Source organism: Solanum stenotomum, chromosome 7, assembly GCF_019186545.1.
Source record: "Solanum stenotomum isolate F172 chromosome 7, ASM1918654v1, whole genome shotgun sequence".
NCBI lineage: Eukaryota > Viridiplantae > Streptophyta > Magnoliopsida > Solanales > Solanaceae > Solanum > Solanum stenotomum.
The window spans coordinates 1,295,664-1,315,888 of record NC_064288.1 but is presented as its reverse complement, the minus strand read 5'-3'; the positions used below and the strand labels follow the sequence as shown (position 1 = coordinate 1,315,888).

At 32.0% G+C, this 20,225-nt stretch overlaps 3 protein-coding genes across 4 annotated transcripts; 1 reads left to right on the top strand and 2 right to left on the bottom strand.

Annotated features, from left to right (window-relative positions):
- Positions 1-575: 575 nt before the first annotated feature.
- Positions 576-5,593, top strand: LOC125871158 (transcription factor bHLH55-like). 2 transcript variants are annotated; one of them, XM_049551753.1, is made up of 4 exons: positions 576-1,276; positions 2,012-2,356; positions 3,580-3,686; positions 4,982-5,593. In XM_049551753.1, the coding sequence occupies exons 1-3, from the start codon at positions 674-676 to the stop codon at positions 3,646-3,648; spliced, it is 1,017 nt and encodes a 338-aa protein (XP_049407710.1). In that variant the 5' UTR covers positions 576-673; the 3' UTR covers positions 3,649-3,686; positions 4,982-5,593. The 2 variants fall into 2 exon arrangements, with proteins under 2 accessions (XP_049407710.1, XP_049407709.1); XM_049551752.1 differs by lacking the exon at positions 4,982-5,593 and having other exon boundaries at positions 3,580-4,048.
- Positions 5,594-6,247: 654 nt separating this feature from the next.
- Positions 6,248-9,869, bottom strand: LOC125871392 (potassium transporter 5-like). The gene is made up of 8 exons (XM_049551973.1): positions 9,502-9,869; positions 9,148-9,373; positions 8,823-9,071; positions 8,666-8,719; positions 8,312-8,572; positions 8,056-8,223; positions 7,688-7,942; positions 6,248-7,546 (listed from the first exon to the last, which is right to left on the bottom strand). Exons 1-8 carry the CDS (start codon positions 9,637-9,639, stop codon positions 6,660-6,662), a joined length of 2,238 nt encoding a protein of 745 aa, XP_049407930.1. The 5' UTR covers positions 9,640-9,869; the 3' UTR covers positions 6,248-6,659.
- Positions 9,870-14,905: 5,036 nt separating this feature from the next.
- On the bottom strand, positions 14,906-19,652 carry LOC125870806 (wee1-like protein kinase). The gene is made up of 10 exons (XM_049551329.1): positions 19,250-19,652; positions 18,776-18,836; positions 18,608-18,674; positions 17,904-18,158; positions 17,677-17,744; positions 17,480-17,589; positions 17,013-17,053; positions 16,774-16,922; positions 15,522-15,875; positions 14,906-15,287 (listed from the first exon to the last, which is right to left on the bottom strand). Exons 1-10 carry the CDS (start codon positions 19,570-19,572, stop codon positions 15,192-15,194), a joined length of 1,524 nt encoding a protein of 507 aa, XP_049407286.1. The 5' UTR covers positions 19,573-19,652; the 3' UTR covers positions 14,906-15,191.
- Between the last annotated feature and the right edge of the window lie 573 nt (positions 19,653-20,225).

Genomic DNA, 20,225 nt, shown 5'->3' with positions numbered 1-20,225 from the left:
ATAATCTAATGATATAAATACTATTCTATGCTCTGTCAACATCTATAAAGTATTAAAAGAGTGAAGCTAAATAAATTAAAAGGCAAGTGTGAAAGCAAATGGTGGGACCAGAAGCGTAGATATTTTTTTTATATTTTTTTTTTTTTACCCTCCAGGAGCTCCCACCCTTTTGCTCCCTTGGTGACTTGAACTCACAACCTTCGAGTTGGAAGTGAGGGGTTGGTGACTTGAACTCACAACCTTCGAGTTGGAAGTGAGGGGTGCAACTGTGAATTATATAAAGTATCTTTAGAAGAATATACAGGAGTTGGATAATACAAGAAAAAATATTATTTCATTGGATGATCAAAACAAAAGTTCAACAATTATTCATACTTTTCAGCAAAATAATAATTGTGTCACAGTGAATAAATGTGAAGATGGTATGGAGATTTTGACTAATGTCAATAATAGCCATAAAGAGGAAATATTTTCTTTGTCCAGAAGCGTAGATATGAATAGGTACCATTAATTAAAAAATCAAATAAACAATTAGTGTATTATATATCTTCTTGTTTATGAAGATATTAGGGAGATCTCAAAACCCTAACTAACGTATCTTCTTCTTTATCATCTTTCAATTAAAATACCAAAAAGAAGATCAAAATATATCCATTAGAGCATAATTAGTTCAATGGACAATAATTATCTTTGGGAGATCTTCACTAATAACAAACAAAATATTAGTGAAGATCATGTAGATCATCACCACCACCTACTTCAGATTCAGATTCCTAATTTCCAACTAAATGGATTTTCCCAACAAGATAATCAAGATCTCATAAAGGATCATGTTGGTTCGTCAGTTATTATGTCTCAATTCCAAACAAGTTATGATCAGCTATATAAATCTTCAACCGTCAACACAAATACTTCAACTATTACGCCTCAACTCCAAACAAGTAGTGATTGTTTATGTAAATCTTCATTCAGTACGAAAAGTACAATTACGCCTCAGTTCCAGACAAGTTGTGATCGGCTGTATAAATCTGTCAACATAAGTAGTACATCAATTATTACGCCTGCTCAACTCCGGACAAGTTGTGATCGACTATATAAATCTTCAGTTGATACTGAAAGTACTAATCTTGATAGGACTAAGGAGGGGTTAAGAAGTCATGATGAATCAAATGAGCTCAAGAAAGCTGTGCATAGAAATATTGAAAGGCATAGAAGACAAGAAATGGCAAATCGTGTTACTTCTCTAAGATCTCTAATTCCCATTGAGTTCATCAAGGTGAGATAACTACTCCTTCCCTATTCACTTTTACTTATCCACTTTAGACTTTGTATATATGTTACGATTTCTTAAAAAACAATGATTAATATAGGTATTTTATGATAAAATCCATATTAATTGATGTATACTCTTTGGTCTCGAGAAATGATTTGGGAATAAGTAATTAATGTTAAGGTAAAAAAATTATTTTTTCTTGATATGTTATCAAAGTGACAAGTAAAGTTAAAAGCTATTTTGAAATACTGGGCATACTTTCATTTTCCTCTCCTCTTTTCCTTATAATATTTATTTTTTTGAAAAAAAATGTTGAATATATACGATCATTGAGAAAAGAAAAAAAAAAGGTTTCCAAGATTAAGTATATATATCAGCTTGTGTTATATATTAATACTAGTTTCTCTATATGTCGTTCTTTCTATGTTTTGGAAGGGTTTTATTGAATAGAAAAAATAGAAGAACTTTTGCACCAATAATATAAATTTTTACATTCAGTATAATTTAACATGTTATCTATCATTTTTTATCAACGCTTACTACTAAAATTATTTGCAATTACCTTCTAATTATACTATGTTATTTATCATTTTCTATCAATGCTTAGTGCAAAAATTATTTGCAATTATCTTTTAAATGACTTGATTGTATGAATATCTTTTACCTAGTCTGTGCACAGACCATGAACATTTTTATTTTTAAATCATAATATGATGTGAATTTTTGTTATAAATATAGGGTAAACGTTCAGCATCAGATCATATGCATGCAGCTGTGAATTATATAAAGTATCTTCAGAAGAATATACAAGAGTTGGATAATACAAGAAAAAATATTATTTCATTGGATGATCAAAACAAAAGTTCAACAATTATTAATACTTTTCAGCAAAATAATAATTGTATCACAGTGAATAAATGTGAAGATGGCATGGAGATTTTGATTAATGTCAATAATAGCCATAAAGATGAAATATTTTCTTTGTCCAAAGTGCTGAGATGGCTACTTGAACAAGGGCTAAATGTGGTTAGTTGTGATAATTCCAAACAAGATGAAAGGACTTTAATCAGGATCCAATGTCAGGTAAGAAATATTTAAGACATAAATTATATATTTCAATATTGCAAATAATAGCTTGGTTATTAGTATTTGATATACTGGTAAAATATACTCTTTTTGTTTCAATTTATACTACTAAAAAAACACTGGAATTAACTACGAACTTCGCCACTGATTCATCGTTATTTTACTTATAGCTAATGAAAATATACCGTTAATTTGTCGCTAAGTAAGATTAGCAACAAATTTTTCTTGTTTAGCTAAAAAAAATTGTATGTCGCTAAATCCTGTTTTTAGTTGTTATGTGTTTTATTTATTTTTCTTTTTTGTCTATTGAAAAAATATCACATTTTTAACTCAAGGCTTTCATTCTACCTTAAATGGCTTTAGATATAGAAATTGCATGACAATTGAGATGTTTCATACAACAAGATTCAAAAGATAGTTATGATATGTTATAGCATAAATGATTATAGTTTAACATTACAAGATAACAATCCCAATACAAGAATTCTAGACTTAGCTTGAAGACTGTAATCTTCCAAATATTCTTTTTAATTTCAAATATTTTATTTTATTTTTTCACTTTAACCAAAAATTTATCCAAATCTATAGTAAATGCACAGAATGAATACCCCATGAGTAACTTGGTTTAGGGTTCTTATCCGAAGTTTTCTCATTTACCGTCAAATCTCTATAACAATCATTCTTTATAGTAATAATATTTCAGTATAACAACAAAAAAATTGAAAACAATATTTTATTTTATACTCCCTCCGTCCCTATTTAGTTGTCCATATTTCCTTTTTTAGTTGTCCCTATTTAGTTGTCCATTTTGACAAATCAAGAAAGGACAACAAATTTTTTCTTATTATACCCTTATTTACACTTCTTGAAAATTGTAAAAGTGTATGTTGTTTCCCTCCAATTTATTTCACTTGAATTCAAAGAAGTGGTTGTAATTTTGAAGTGAAAAGTTGTCATAAGGGTAAAATTGTAACTTCACTGTGCTAATCATTGTCGCCTTAATCTGTGTGTCATTTCTAAAGTGGACAACTAAAAAGGGACGGATGGAGTATTATATATTCTCTAAAATAATCAAAAAAATATTTGAATCAACGAGGCCATTATAATTTATAAAGAATTTTTGTGTTATATACCTTTAGAATTAAGGAGACAACATGTTGTGCTCATTTATAAGGAATATATTTACTCTTCAAATAAATTAATTAATCATTTTCTTGCAGGTGAGTGATATATCATCAGGTCTCACTGTAGTTGGGCTGCAAAAGAAACTGACTGATGTGATTAATTAACGCAGAAAAAAAAGGGCGGATTCAGAATTTTAAATTTGGTGCGTTCAATTTTCAAAATTCTTAGCACTGATTTAGCTATATTTTTGAAGTCATGAGTTCCATATCTATATTCCTTATCATTTGCTAAATTTTCATAGTTTTCACGTATGTATATAACTATGTATCTACGTTTCGTGTTAAAAATATTGGATTCGATTCATAATCTACGTGTGTACATTTAGTCAGTGGCGTATCCAAATTCAGGTTTGCGGGTTCAACAAAGAATCAGATCGAGATTCTAAATTAGTTTTGTATATATGTGTGCGAAAATTATAAGTATGTGATCGTTAATTAGATATGTCGCTTTTTAAACTTATAAATCAATAGCTAGCATCTAAATTCTGAATTCGTCACTATTGTATTTAGTTTGTCAGGGTGAGGACTCTGCACTCAAAAAGTATTCAATTGAACACCCTTTGTCAAAAAAATATAATGTACATTTAGAAAGTTTATAATGTGTATATATAGAGAGAGAGATCAAAAATCTTGAAAACTCTTGACAATATTCTTGATTTTTCCACTCTTGCACCCTTAGGGCTCCTTTGGTATATGGGATAAGTAATTTCTGTATTAATTTTAGGATGAATTTATTTCATGTTTGGTTGGGGATAGAATTACGGGATAACTTTTTCGGAACTGTTATGTTATTTTTATCTCACATTGAAAGTATTGGAACTAATATCAAGACAACTTGTTCGTCAACCAAACGTTCCCTTAGTGTTATGTGTGTTAGTATTTGGACCTATTGTCGCATGCAGTTTTTTTTTTAATTATAAGGACTTGATTTTAGTGCTAAAAATTATTGAGAGCATCTTGCTAAAAGTAAGACACCTCCTAGCTGGCTAACGTCTTTGCTTGCTTGTAAAGTTATATGATACCAACTTTGTCTCTTAGAATTATTTGATTGCATAAGATATGGGCATATGAATAATTAGTGGTGTACGCAAAAATTTTTACAAGCAGTGTCGATATTTGAAGAAGTGAACAACTCAATAAATTAAATCACTACAATGATAAGCGGTGTCATTTGCTATATTATTTGTATTCCAATAATTTCATTTGGTACCAGCTATTGCGACCTGTTTGCACGTAACATAAGCTTATCTTGTTTGGATTCTTGAACTTTTTCGCCTTCTGTATGTGTATGGTCTGCTATTGTCATCGTCTACAAAATCTTCTACCCCGAAAAAGCTTCTAGTTGCATAACAAACATGTGAAATGACACAAAATACATGTCTTGGATAATTTTTCTGAACTCTATATGTTGCTCAGACTCTCCCCAAAATTGTTGCAGCGCCCTTGTCCGGTCCTCCAAAAATGTACTACTTTTGGAGGACCCGATTTTGAAGAGTCCGAGCAATATAAGATATGATATCTCAATTCAGATTAAGATTGGTTCTGAACCAGCAATTGCAGACATCTTTCAATTCACACAGAGACACTTAAAAAAAAACTAAACTATCAGGTGGTCGTTACAATACAGAGGAAAGAAGACTAGGCCCCTGGAGGACTTTCAGGGACTAGGGAAGACAGGTGGATTATAGAGCTATGGTAAATAAAAGGCCCATTGGGAATGCATGTACGACCCTCGACTGTACCAACATTGATGAAAAAAGAAAAAACTTTCCCAATTGCATCATTAACCGATGTAGGATTCAAGATCAAGTTCAGGATTCGAGTCAAATCAACCTTTCTACTCATCTTAGGGTGAGGCAAGGAATTGTTTCAAATGTTTGTTGTTCAATATCTCGGTTGTTCAACAGAGAAAAGAAACCATTTGCACAACACAAAACAAGTCAGAAGCCAACAATTGTTCTAGCACATATTCATCAAAGGGGCCATAGTTCTATCTGAAAAAACAACCATGCAAGGACATACATAGAGCAAAACAGAGAAACAATTTTTTCTTTAAGATCTATCAAGAGAGGGATATTAGGTCAATGCGCACGAAATTAAAACCTATCCCATCCGCGAAATTGAATTGTACTACTACTAAGATTAAGAGTCTGACGCTATACAGGAACCAACTAATAGGACCAGGTTCTTTACCTTGCAACAACTACCTATCACAATTTCATGTTTGTTAATCATCAAAACTCATTTTTTAACGTAAACTTGAGTAGTAACTACTTGATCAAAAGTTACATGAATCAACAGTACTTATTTAACCTTAGTATTAGAGACAACTCTGTAGTTTAAACCTAAATTCAACAATGATTACATTATAATAGAATCAAGTTTTTTTCAATGTTTGAGTACTACAATTAATAAATTTCAAATTACTTGCAACAAAGTGAAATTTTTTGGAGGATTATTAAGTTTCTTCTTCATAACTTTAGCAATTACATTAAATGAAGTTGAACTATCATCATATAAATAAAACAATACATGTTCTTCAACAGAAATAGAAAGTACACAATATAATTTTCCGGTAAATGATGTTTGTCTGACCACCCTTGTCACACTGTAGCTCCTCCCCTGTGCATTGGGGGCCAAATTAGTAAGGAAAAATTAGAACATACACATTGCACACTAAGAGAAAAACACAAAGAAGATAGTATTTCTATAAACGATTTATTCTTAGATTAATTATCATATATAAACGGACAAACGTTTACAAGATAGTACAAGATAATAACAAAAATGTTTTGCTAGCCAAAAACAACTACACCTATGTTGTTTTCTTATCTAGACATATCTTGATCTTCTCTTTTCTTTGAAACAAGAAAAAACAAAATACAAATACTTAGCTTATTCTCTTACAAAATCTCATAAGTACTTAGCTTATCCCATACAAAATCCAAACAAACAAACATATTAAAAACTAAGAAATTAACAAAAACATTATTTTTTCTTGTGCAAGCACCTTTTGATGATGGAAGTTGAAACATGTATGGTGCCATTCCTTGTTCTCCTTCAACTGAATGCACATTTATTTCAAACCTTTAACTTTTTTTTAGAAAAAAATCATCCTAAAGCTCACATGTCATTCCAACTTTCAGCATGCGTTTCGTTGGGATATCGAATACTTTGTTACTACTCTCTCTTAAGTTCCTCTTGAGGAAATTGTATGCGTAATTGATCACCATTCTTTTGGCTACACCAGACCCCTTGCACGCGACAACGTCTTGTTCTCCAACCAAATGAACCACTCCCATGTTAGAAGCTCTCTCAAGTACTTCGATGTCTTTCTCAATTAAGGAAGCAGTCTCTCCTTGATTGCCTCCATTTGCTGCAATTGAGAACATGTAATCTTCCTTGATGAAGTTCTTTAGCCTTTCTACCAATAACTTCTCAATTGGCTCTTCCTCATTGCGCATATCATTGTATCCATAACGTACCACACAACGGAACACGTAGAGATCATATGGTTTCACCCTTCTGAAGAGGAACCTTTCTTCTAGTGGCACTTTGCTTATGGGAAGTGATTTGACAGAAGCGAACACGAGGACAGAGTGTAAAGCAGGTACATTCTCAACATAATGCTTGAAGATTGGTGGGATTCCGTGTACTAGTTCAGAGTAGAAAATGGCAAGACCTGGAAGGCGATGTGAACTAGTTGCATCCATTGTTTCTTTAACTTTTTCGGGAGAGATCTTGTGTTCTAGCTCGTAGTGATACTTCTTACGGTACACATAGTTCCATACGTACATGACAAACATTAGGAACATAGCGAGAGCCAGAGGAAGGTAACCACCTTGTTCGAACTTGTAAAGGACTGAGCTTAGGTATACAAGCTCAACCGAACCAATGATTAGAACATAGGCGATAATAAGAAGAATGTTAGTTTTCCATATCAAGATCATGACTAGTACGAGGAAGCACGATGTTAGGAACATCACAAACACCACTGCTATTCCTGTAATAGAACAATAGAGAGATCGAGTTAATAATTAATATGGAAAATAAGGCAAGTCCCTTGCATTTACATGTTTAGTTTACACTGTCAGTGTATATAAGTTAAATCCGTAGAAGAAATAGAGTTAATTAGTTGCCTTACCATAAGCATTGCCAAGCTTTTCAGTAGTCTTGAATCCAATAGTGGTAAGAACACAAGCGATCATGAGAAGGTTATTGATTTCAGGAATATAGATTTGTCCATGATGCTTCTTTGATGTATGCACGATTTTAACACGAGGAAAGCATCCTAACGCCAGAGATTGCTGGATTATAGCGAATGTCCCAGAAATCAAAGCTTGACTTGCAATGATGGCTGCTAATACAGCTATGACAAACATTGGCCAATATATAGTCTCTGCATTTATAAAGCAGAAAAACAAAGGAGCACGAGATGTTAATTCAACATAACTACACACAAGTAACTAAAAATATAAAGAACTTTTACACTATCAATGCAATTTTACTTACTTGGTATGGACGCGTAGAAAGTATTAGCAACATCATCAGCATTTTTCATTAAATAGGCACCTTGACCGAGATATGCTAATATGAGAGCCGGGTATGTGACAAAGCACATACTTATCTGAATAGATCGAACACTAAAATGACCAACATCAGCAAATAGTGCCTCAGCACCTGCAATTTTTTTTGTTCAAATGTCATTTATTTCTCTTCTCAATTGATACTCGTAAAAATTTCAAGGTTGTTGGAAGCAAATTGTTACCTGTTATGCACATAACAACTCCGCCAAGGGAAATCCAAGCGTCTTTTCCATTTCTTTGGAAATAGGATACGATGTACATAGGATTAAGAGCTCGGAAAATAGCTATATCATAGATCACGAAGTTGTAAACTCCAATACCAGCAATCAATACAAACCATAAACAAAGTATAGGTGCAAATGTGTAACCAACTTTTTCAGTTCCAAATCTTTGAAACATGAACAGAAATATCAAGATGGCTACTGCAAGCCAAACAATCCTGCCTGCATCCCACGAAAACAAAACAAACGATTAGTAAATCGAGAATAAAAACAGATAAAGAAGTTGCAATTTTCATTAACAGATGCAAAATTTACCTTCAGTCATGGCTTCTGGAGCAGCTGCTTTAACTCCTCCAATTGCAGACAAAACTGATCACATCAATTGGAAAAATGAAAAAAAAAAATAGCTTATTAGTATCATAAACTCTGTAACGTTCTGTTAGAATAAAAGAGAGGGAAATCAACGACGTGCCTGAAATACAGGGCGTTAGGACACCATCACCAATAACCATTGAAGTACCAAGCATTGTTGCAATTAGCAGAAAGAACTTCGCAAATTGGCTGTTTTCTAGCATCGACTTAAGGTGTGATGCCCGACGTGTACGTGTATCAGGCATATCAAGTTTAAAAGTCGACACATCGCTGTCTTCTGCCATTGTACTCGGAATTAATCCCACCTTGGAATATCGGCATATCAATGAATATAAGGCGAACGTACCACCTGAAATTAAAAACAAAATCATGAGTTAAAAAGGAAATTAAAGCATTGTAAAAATGTATAGGTGAAAAGCACTTACCATCTCCATTGTCATTAGCTTGGAGAACGATGAATACGTACTTGATGACAGGGATCAAGGTGATCGTATACAAGATGAGAGATAGAGCACCAAGTATATCATCTTCGTGTTTTACTCCTTCAAGAAAGATGGATGAAAACACGTACAATGGTGATGTTCCAATATCTCCATACACCACTCCTATGCTCTGGAATGCAAGTTTTAGTAGCACGGACAATCCCACTACCTGCTCAACCACAAAAACATAAAGGGCTAAATCTCAGTGGATCGTAACAGCAAGGCCACTCTGCTACTTACAATACCATTTCACGTCTTTCATTTCATAATGGATTAGAAAGGAGGTAGCTAGCACACCTGTTTGGCATTGGGCATCTTGCTAGCTTCGACATCCAAGGAGTCATGTCGTTTCAACTTCTGGCTCGAAGCCTTCTTTCCCTTGAGTTGTAGCTCCATAGGAACATCATCTTGGTTATCCTCAATGTTGCTCCCCATTTTATTTTTTTTAATTTATGAAAAAAAATATTATTTTTTTTCCTTTGTTTTGAAAACTGATCAAATCATGCAAAGTTAAAATTGGTTGAGTTCAAATCAACATGTAAACTTAATCACCAACGAATTGGTTGCTTAAAAAAAGAGAAGAGAAAGAAAAAAACGAAGAGAAACGTAGGTGGGAGACACCAACGAATTTTTTATGAATGATTGATTGAGTTTGAGATCAAACACCTCGGAACTCAATCAATTACAAAATTTTCGCACAAGCGTTTCCCAACACTACAATTCTCTTATTACACCGATCTAGGAAGTTGATACCAAAATCGACTTATTTAAAATGTGTGAAAAATGTATCTTATTTATAAGAGAAGAAAATGGCCTAAGAATCCATATTGACCAATAAACATATCAATGGACAACCGCGTCTAACGCATCCTCTAATTTCTCAAACCCACATATGTCCTGTTTTTTCGAATCTCATCATATGTATTGTTTGTTAACTAATGGTCAATATACGTAACTAAACTTTGAAAAATAACTAACTTATTTCTGTAAGGACGTGGTTGGGTCGATAAAAGGAGATAATTTCGGGATAAATTTTTAGTACCATTTAATATATTGTTTGATTATAAAGTTTTGGATAACTTATTCCATGATTAATAATTAGTAGAGTCTTTGGGTAATAATATGGGATACTATCTGGCAAAAATACCCCTTTAATTCTTTTTATACATCACTTTTCACACTTATGGTTATGGAGGGTATTTTTGTAAACAAACAACTTACTCTTAGAAATTATGCAAGTTATATTATTTTTCATACAACAACCAAACATTCACTAAAAAATAATACCCGGATACCTAATCTCATCATAACTAAGTGTTGCATAATTAATTTCATCGTAACTTGCATTCAAACCAAACAACCCCTTAGTGGTATATATTCTAGGTGGAGAATGGGCGCGTTTGACTGAATTTGGGCAGATGGGATTGAGTTTATAGATGGACGGGTTATCGACCAACCCAAAAGTTACTTGAATCGAAATGGGTTAAAATGTGAGTCAAAACTCAATCATGTCAATTCTTATTAAGTTTTGATTTATTTATTTGTGCTTAATTGTTATATATATGATTTTTAGTACCTAACATATAATTTTTTTTCTTTATAATGACTTTTTATATAACATGTCAAATATAAAAGACCTACTCTAGGGGTGGACGTTTGATTCTTCGGTTCGATTTTATTAAAGTTCAAATCGGTTCTTCGATTTTGAAAAAGCGTGCACCAAACCCCAAACAAAACTAATTCGATTTGATTCAGTGCCCTTATGAAAGTAATATGTTTCAAATAATGAAAATATTAAACTTTCAAATATTTCTTCTTTAAAGTAGTTGAATTACAAATTCTTCACGTATATTGTGCATTATTTGCGAAATCTTTAATTGTCCAATTAGATCCATTTATTTTAGCTAGCACTTTTTCATGTTCTTCTTCTTTCTCATCAAAATAATAATTGAGGTAATTAATTGTATTGATTAAACAAGTCATCAAGTTCGTGGTAATTATCTAGATGCCTTATAACCTCCCCATAACTAAATAAACACAACAACAAACATCTCACATGCATTAAGGTTTGTAAAAATTAAATTGAAAAGGTATCTTTAATCAAATCAAATTTCACACATAACTAATATTAAAAGTGTCACAGCCAAACTAGAACCCTCATCTAATTACATTTTTTTTTCTTTCTTTTTTTCACTTTGCGATTAACACATTACAACTAATTAAGCAGTTCAAGCACTAGAACATTACAAGATTGAAAACTAAAAAGATCACCTATTTAACATAATTTAGAAAGAAAAATAATGAATACTCATATAATTAAGAACACTAATATCCTCAAAAATCAACACTAAAGAAGTTCATTTTAAAGTCCCTTTTAAAAATAGTACAAAACAATAGAATCAACTTTACTAGTTATAAGCAAATAAGCACAAGTAAACAAAAAATGGGAGGCCAAAAAATAGAAAACAGAAAGAAAACAAATCACAAAATATTTGAGATAAAAATAGAAAAGAGAAAAAACACTGACCTATTATGCCTATATATGCTATGGTTGGAATTTTTTTTTTACCCTTTTTTATACCAAGGTAGAGGGATCAATTTATATATATTTGTTTCCTCCTTCTCCTTCTTTTTTCCCTTTTTTCCACTCTAGGAATTTTGAGATATTTTTGTTGAAATATTAAAAAAGTGATCAATTTATAGAATTTTGTGGGAAGTGAAATAATGCGTATTGTTTTAAACAAGTTTGAATGGTGTTAAGACTGTGTTACATATAAGGAAATAAAACAAATGCATGGTTGAACCTTAATGATTAAGATTCAGATCATATTAAGTTGAATCTTAATAATTAAGATTAAAACCTCTATTAAATACAAACAAACGAGGCCTAAGCTCGAGACTATGTTCAATTCATGTGTGACAATTTTGTTTTGTTTTATTTCCTTGAGCTAAAAATATTCCCTTGATAAATGAAATCTTTTACTTATAAAAAAAAGGACCATGTAGACAAAAAATGTCCTTGCAACAACGAGTGCATATCATACATCCTTGGGTTGAGATCGTTAAAAGGAGGTAAAAGCTATCATATAGTCAAATATATGGTATAATTAGGATAAAATTTAATTTAGGTGTATATATATCGAAATAAAAGGTGTAAAGTTCATGAGAGTCGAGAAATATTATGTTTTTTCATAAATATAAAAAATTCATAAGTGGTAATTAAACTATTAAAATTGTCCTAATTCTTTATACAATCTTATCAAAATAATCAAAAGTTTATAAAATTGCATAATACACTATCACAATGTTATGCTAAAAATATAAAACATTTATTAATCAAACTTTAATTCAATAAAAAATAAAATTGAACATAAATTGTAGTGTACTAGTCTTTAATATAATCCTCCCACATAGTATAAATTATCTTCTCACGTTGAACTTGCATTTCTCAATTATATGACTGAGAATATACAAACCAATGTTGTTACTTTGAGTCATTTGTTGATCAATATGGTTGGTAAATAAATTTGACAAAAAATAATGAAATTAGTGAATATAAATGGTAAAGTAGAAATTGATTTGAAGTAATAATAAATTCTTTGTTAATCGTTATATGAGATATAAATGGTTTAAAAAATAATGATATGAATTATAAATTTTATTTATATATGAAAAAAATGGTTAGTAGATATATGAGTCTGTTTGGCGTTGTTGTTGGGACGCCATAAACACTTATTTTGAGAGAAAAAAACACTTTTGTTGAAAAATTAAGTGTTTGGCCAGGAGCGGCTCAAAGTAATTAGAGGTCTAAAGCGAAATTTCAATTAGAGGCCTAAAATCTAAAACTTCATATATATTTATTTAAAAATTATTTTTCTAACTTTTAGATTTCAATTAGAAGCCTAAAATCTAAATAAACTTCATATGTATTTATTTAAAAAATATTTTTCTAACTTTTTAGATGTAAATTTCTGCTTAAAATTTCTTTATAGATAATTTCTTCAAATATTTTTTTTATTATTATTAGTTTTAGGTAAGATTTTATCAATGCAACATTAGAAACACTCTTTTACTGGGGCCATTACTATATGAATTGTTAACATAATTCTTAGTAATAAGTTGACAAACTTTAAATAAAAATAAGAATTAAAATCATAAAATTTGATTCAAGAAGTTGATAACTTGGTATATTCTACTTACTATGTTTGTTGTATTGCTTGAAAATTTAAGAAGAAATAAAAAAAGAATTTGTAATTTACTTTGTTCAACATTTTTTGACTATTGATTCATATTTTTGACAAACTATTACTCTACCTTATCAAAGATTTGAAAAAAAAAAAAAGAGTTCAAACAGATAAATAATATGAGTGTTAGCAAAAAATAATTGATTTTTTCTATTTGAATGGGGTTAAGGAGAACAAAATAATATAATTTTATGTAAAAAAAAATTAACAAAAAATTTATTCTTGGTAAGAATTTGAAGCCCCCCAAAATTGGGGGCCTAAGGCATATGCCTCAAATTTTGTATGCAAGAGCTGCCCCTCTGTTTGGGCAAATCAATAAAAGTGTTTTTTAAATGGAAGCGGAAGCAATTTTTCTGTTGTCGGAAAGAAGCTAAAAATTTTTGCTTTTTAAAAAAAGCAGAAGCAGAAAAAAATAATTGTTTTTATCAAGATCATTTTCATATATACATATTTACAATATATTTCTTGTAAATTAAGTAGCATATTTCATAAATTTGGTCAAATTTTATTTAAGAATTTTATTTTTATCTTTATATCATAAATCTTATAATTTATTTTACGTTTACATATTATTATTTAATATATTATATAGTATTTTGCATATTATTTGTAGAATTAGAAAAAAGGTAACAACAATATTTTTTCAAGATTAGAAAAAAGAAAAAAATAACAATTAAAGATTTCAGCCTCCCAAAAAGGTATAATATTGATTGAAAATTTAAACATGTAAATTTTAATTTAAAAAAATAAAAAATTAATTGTATTTTTATAATAGATATTTAAAATAATTTCTCTCTATAAAATAATTTTAATATTAGGAAGTACATTAATAGTTGTCTTTTTGGTAATTTGACTCTTAAAAGCATTTTTTAAAAAAGATTAGTCAAACGAAATTTGCTTATGAAAAGCATTTTTTAAATGAATTAGCCAAACACAAATTAATTTTTTTTAAAGCACTTTTCTAAAAGACATTTTAAAAGAGTGCTTCTAAAATCAAGTTGTTTTTTAGTAGCAATGTCAAACAGGCTCTAAATGTAGGGTTGTTTTACAAAATATAAATTTGTGGGTCAATTTTTGTATTTAAAAATTTCCAAAATCATGATTTGAAATTCTCAAATCATGGTTTTCAGAAAATTCATTTGGTATGAAATCATGAGATGAAATCAATGTGAAATTGCATATCCAAACGCTGATTTCATTTCATGATTTCATATCGATTATACATCGCGATATGAAACCACATCTCTAAAAATAAATAATATGATTATATAAACAAATATATTAGTTAATTTTTAGAATAACATATGATAAAATTAATGAGTTTCACAGCGATTTTAAATGTGAAACTGTAATTTCCTGTTGAGTTTTGTAGTATTTTCCATCTTGAGAAATAGCAAGTGAGTCTAAACTTGCCATGGTTATGTAATTATTTTACTGGTGATTAATACAAATGTGAGTTACCAAAACCAAAAACCAATACTGAATTAATCAGCTTAAAAGCCACCAAATACCATATTTTGACATGCAAACCACAGTTTGCAGGTCAATTAGGATACAACATTTCCTCTTGATACAATATTTGGCAATAGTAGCACCATCAAAATGGGAAAATTTGGTGCATGAGGCTTTATCTCTATTAACAGATATGGCTATAGGTCAACACCAGAATGCTGCATGAGAAACTGCAGCTTTGGCAAAAGTAGTTCTCGACAAATCCGAGAAAACAGTGATTTACATGGATATCTACTTGCTAGCATTTCTTTGCCATCTTTCAAAGATTGGATTATCCACAAGGCTTTTTGCAGAAGGACGGCGTGTTGGATCTGGGTCCATCATTGCCTGAGAACATTTACAATTTTTTTTTTTTTTTTGATAAAGGAGAACATTTACAATTTGAACATACAGAATCAGCAATTGCTTCTACATTTACAATTTGTGCAGATTACAGTTGATACCTTCAGGTACCATGCTGGTTGTACAATATGAAAGATGATCAAGTCATATGAATACGAAGCATATAGGAAAATACCATCTACGGACTTTTTAACATAGTAAAAGGGAAGAAGTTAGTACCTTGAGTAGATTCTGAAATTGCAAGGAGTGACCCGGAAGAAGAGGCAATTTCCCCTCCCTAAGGTTTAGAAAATGAGGGCCTGATTCTGGCAGTGAAGACCCTCTAATAAGTTCATATATTGCAGCGCCCAAGGAGAATATGTCAACTTTGTCAAGATGATCATAGTTCTCATTAAGTATTTCTTGGGGCATATAACGTGCATCGCCCTCTTCAATAGGCTGGCTCTTATCAAGAAGAGTTGCACATCCAAAATCACCAAGCTTATATACACCATTTTTAACATAAATATTATCTGGCTTTACATCTAAATGAGCTACCCCTTTCTGATGTATAAACTGCAATGCCTTGGCTACCTGCATATCAGAAAGCATCTCAAGTATCAATATTTTGACCTCAATTTGAAAAACCATTTTTCCTCGGCCTTCCCACCCCACAAATAAAATACCCAGATACACAAACAAAAACAAGCAAAGGGAAGTCAAAAGCAAAATGTGGTTAGTAGACAAAGAGTGAACTCTAAGCATTTCGAAGAAGATCAGGACTAAAAGCTCAAAATATTTTACTATACAGGTCTTCGGCCTCTCAAAATTGAAATCCAGTTCCAGTCATATCTCAGGCTAGAGGATAGTAATAAATCCCAGGATACATGATATAAAACAGCTTCCCTACCACCTAAAAGGGGGTTATTTGGATCACATATACAGTCAATGGTATCAGCTTCTATAACAGATATAAGGCTGATCCTCTCTTCTTTTTTAACAGCCTATAGTCTGATCCTCTTTTCTCATGTGAAATCAACAAGCACTAACTCAATGCAGGATATTTGGGGAACATTATGCATTTGAATGAGAATCAAGTTACAAAAGTAACACCCTTCCAGTGTAAATAACAAAATGGAACTAGCTTTGAATATCGTATTTCCATGAAACACCTTAAAGCATTATGAAATGTTGCTTGTTGTATGCTGCATGTTGCAAGTATTAGGAGGGTGGATTAGGTACTGACTTTGCTACAGTTGCTTCCCCTAAATAACAGATGGAAACCACAGTTATTTTAGCAGTTGAAGTTTCATAATTGATGATATGATCATTGTTTATGTATATAGTCAAAAATTATCTCTTTGGTCAATGAAGTATAATTGGTTTGCAAGATATATATCTTCCTTCTAACTTTTTTTCACAGACTTATAAGACGGTCATACTCAGTACATGACACAAAAGTAGCTCTTAAAGATTCCAACAAGAGCCGCACCTGATACATTGCTTCCAAAACTTCTACCTCCGAAAATAGTTCAGAATATTTTTTGTTGGATAAGCTGTGGTCACAGAGCTCCATTTGGATGTAAACGTGTTCATTTTCAAACCAAGATGAATAATAGCCAACTACGTTCTCATGAGGTCCTGTAATATAAAAGCAAAACATGTTGAAACAATAATCTCTGGGGTAGTTCAAATGATAATATCAGCAACAAAAGTAGATCAGCATGCTACCTAAAGCAGCCAATGCTTGCACTTCCATCAAAGCCTTTCTCCTGGAAGAACACAATTTAGATGCATAAATATGACTGAACTATATTGAATATAAACAGCATATTTGGCATCACATAAGATTCACCTTGTGAAGACATTTTCCAAAAATCTGTGCTCAAATCTATTGAAAATGTTATCTTGGAGAAAATACGGTATGACAAATGTAAGAAACAGTACACATACATTATGGACGTAGGATATTTTCTATTGCATTCTTAATTCGTATATCATGAAAAGCCCATAGCAATACCACTCTAGCCTCACCCCAAACTTCCACCGCTATTAGATGCTACCAATTATATGGCCAACAGGATATCAGAAAATAACTAAGGAAATGTTTCTTTTAGTTATATGATATGTCAAGAAAAATACACACACTCTGATTTCATATCATAAAGGCCAGAGTGTTGAAAGAAAGGAAATATCACCTATCTGTGTCTTGATGTAACTGTTTAGTGCTATGTTTCACTGCATACATACATCCATCGATTCTCTTAAAGACTTTGAAAACACAGCTGAAGTTCCCACTACCAATTTGCTGAAAGAATAAAAGGGTCTTAGATAGGTCCAGAAATTTTTTTAAGCAAGTATTAGTAGGAGTCAAGAATACAGGCATCAAACATACCTCAATCTCATGGAAATCAGTCCAATACCGTGACAGACCATCATTACCAGAAATTGCAGGGTTAAAACCTACAGATCAAAGAAAGAGTACCATTAGGAATTTAACAGAAAACAGCACAATGATTCTGCCACGAAGAACAAGAGATCACACTCTAATTTTCTTTTGAAGTACTAAATTGTTCCAAAGAAAATAGAATCCATCAATTATTAAAACTCACTGACCAGTACCTGGGTACTTGGATCTCCTGTTCCCAAAAGGATCAGCATCTATCTCGGAAGCATCCCCGAGATACGGGTTTCTAATGCATGGAGGAGGCATGACTCGATATCTTAAAGCAATAGCAGATTGTGACACATAACTGGGACCCTTTTCTGACTCACTTATCTTTTCTGATTTCGTTTCGTCTGTCCCAAAAGTATCTGTAGGAATATCTACTGGCTGCTGCTGTCCAGATAAATCGGAACTAAAAGGCCTTACCGACGCTGTAAAGATGGGCATCATGAAAGGAGACCATAAGAAAGTTAATTTACAATTTTACGATTAATTATGGAAGATAATTGTGCAAACAAACTTCAAAACATGCTAAAGTGAAAAGAGAGAGAGAGAAAGAGATCTCCAGATTCAAAGGTGTCTGACACTAACAAAAAGAACGGCTAAAAATAGAAGCTTGATAATACAAGGGATATTCATACACATTATAGTGTCTTAAACCTTCAAAGATTATTCTGTTCTAATTTTCTTCAATATCCGAATGTGCTATTAGTTTGTCACCTCACCTTACTCAATGCCTTTGTCATGCCTCAATGGTAGAACAAAAATAAGAAAAGAAAGAAGAGATTTTGCATGATAAAAGTTAAAAACTTGACAGAGTCAGTAACAATTCCACAAATGAAAATTGAAGTGAAATGGACACCAAAGAACGAATTCATACCTAGTCGCGGCCTCTTTCTTGATACACTTTGAAGCTTCTCGGGTGATTTGGGACAAGGATAATCTTCCTAAAAAAATAGAGGGAAGCACACAGTATGACATACTGAAACAACAGCCTGTCATAGAGAAAAAAAAGTCACAATTTTTAACACTCTGGTAAAGAAATTACCTTATCACCATCAAGCCCATTACAAATTGCAGGTGCATCTGGCGTTAGGTAATCCGGAGTACTGCATTCCAAAAAATTAATTATCAGTAGAAAACAAAACTAGAGGATACAATGTGAAGATATGATCTTTTATATTTAAAAAATCAGGGGAGGAGATTACAAGTTGGGGAATCAAACCCTTACCAACAAGGTGCGAGTTAAGTTAGCCAACCAACTAAGCTACTAAGATCCCCAATAGGAAGATATGATAAAGAATTGGATGTAAGAGTTAAAAAATCAAAACCTAACCAATGTAAAATTAGGCAGTAAGCAATCAATAAATTATACCTTAATCAGTTCCCCGTCCCAAAGGGAACATCAAGGGACCAAAAAGGGCACAATCGGAACCAGTTCAAATCTCAGTGGCTAATATACATCTTATTCCATTCAAACCCATATATTTCTAATCGAAAAAAAAAAGGAAAAAAAATTTACCAGAAGAAATCTTGACTGAGAATGAAATCCTTTTCAGCAACATCGGCAACATCAGCATCAGCATCGAGATTCAACGACAAAACTGAAGAGAACTGAGATTGAGCTGGCGGAAGGTCATCAGAATCCAGAAGTTTCTGGAATCGAGAAGGATTCGGTAAAGTAACATTAGAAAATGAGGAATGAAGCTGTTGTTGATTAGGAAGCGGAGGTTTGGCAATCCCAACAGTGAAATGCCTAGAAAGTGAACCCTTGTTCATCCTCTTCTTGCTTTTTTGGTTGCTTCTCTGCTTCCTCCTTGTTCTATTTGGAGCTTTCCTCTCCATCAGCTGGAAATGGAGCTTCTTGTAGAGAGAATCTGAAGAGAGTTCGTGCTCGGTGCTTCACCTCTGTAATGGTGTCAGTGTTTTGCTGAAAATGGGGATTTAGCAGATTTGGGGAGATTTCAAATTTGAGCGGGTTTATATATTTGGGCTATTATAGTATCTATGGGAACCAGGCGTGCTGTGTAAGCTTTTTTCATGGGCCAGTAAAGCAACTTTTAGGCCCAAGACCCAGTACCCACTACACCTTGTCTTGATTTCAAGTTTGTCCTTATTTCGGGGTGATCTTTAATTTTAATCTCTGTTCATTTGGTTGATGTGTTGTTGAATTACCAAGAAGTTTTACCGAATTGACGAGATTTTCTTGAGTGATTTTTTTTTGTCTTTGTTGCTCATTTGGTCGATTTATTGTTGTATTACCTTGAAGTTCTATCGAATTGACAAGATTATTGTTCAGTTGTTCACAAGATATGTCAAATTTTCAAGTCTTGTAAATGTTTATAACATATGTTTCTAAAGTGCCTAGCTTGAAGTCATGCTAGATTATCAAAAAATACTTGCAATGCTTTACAATGCATATTATTGAGTTAACTTTAAATTCAACCACACTATCAAGACTTGTAATCATTTACCTTATATGTTGTGATTAACTTGAA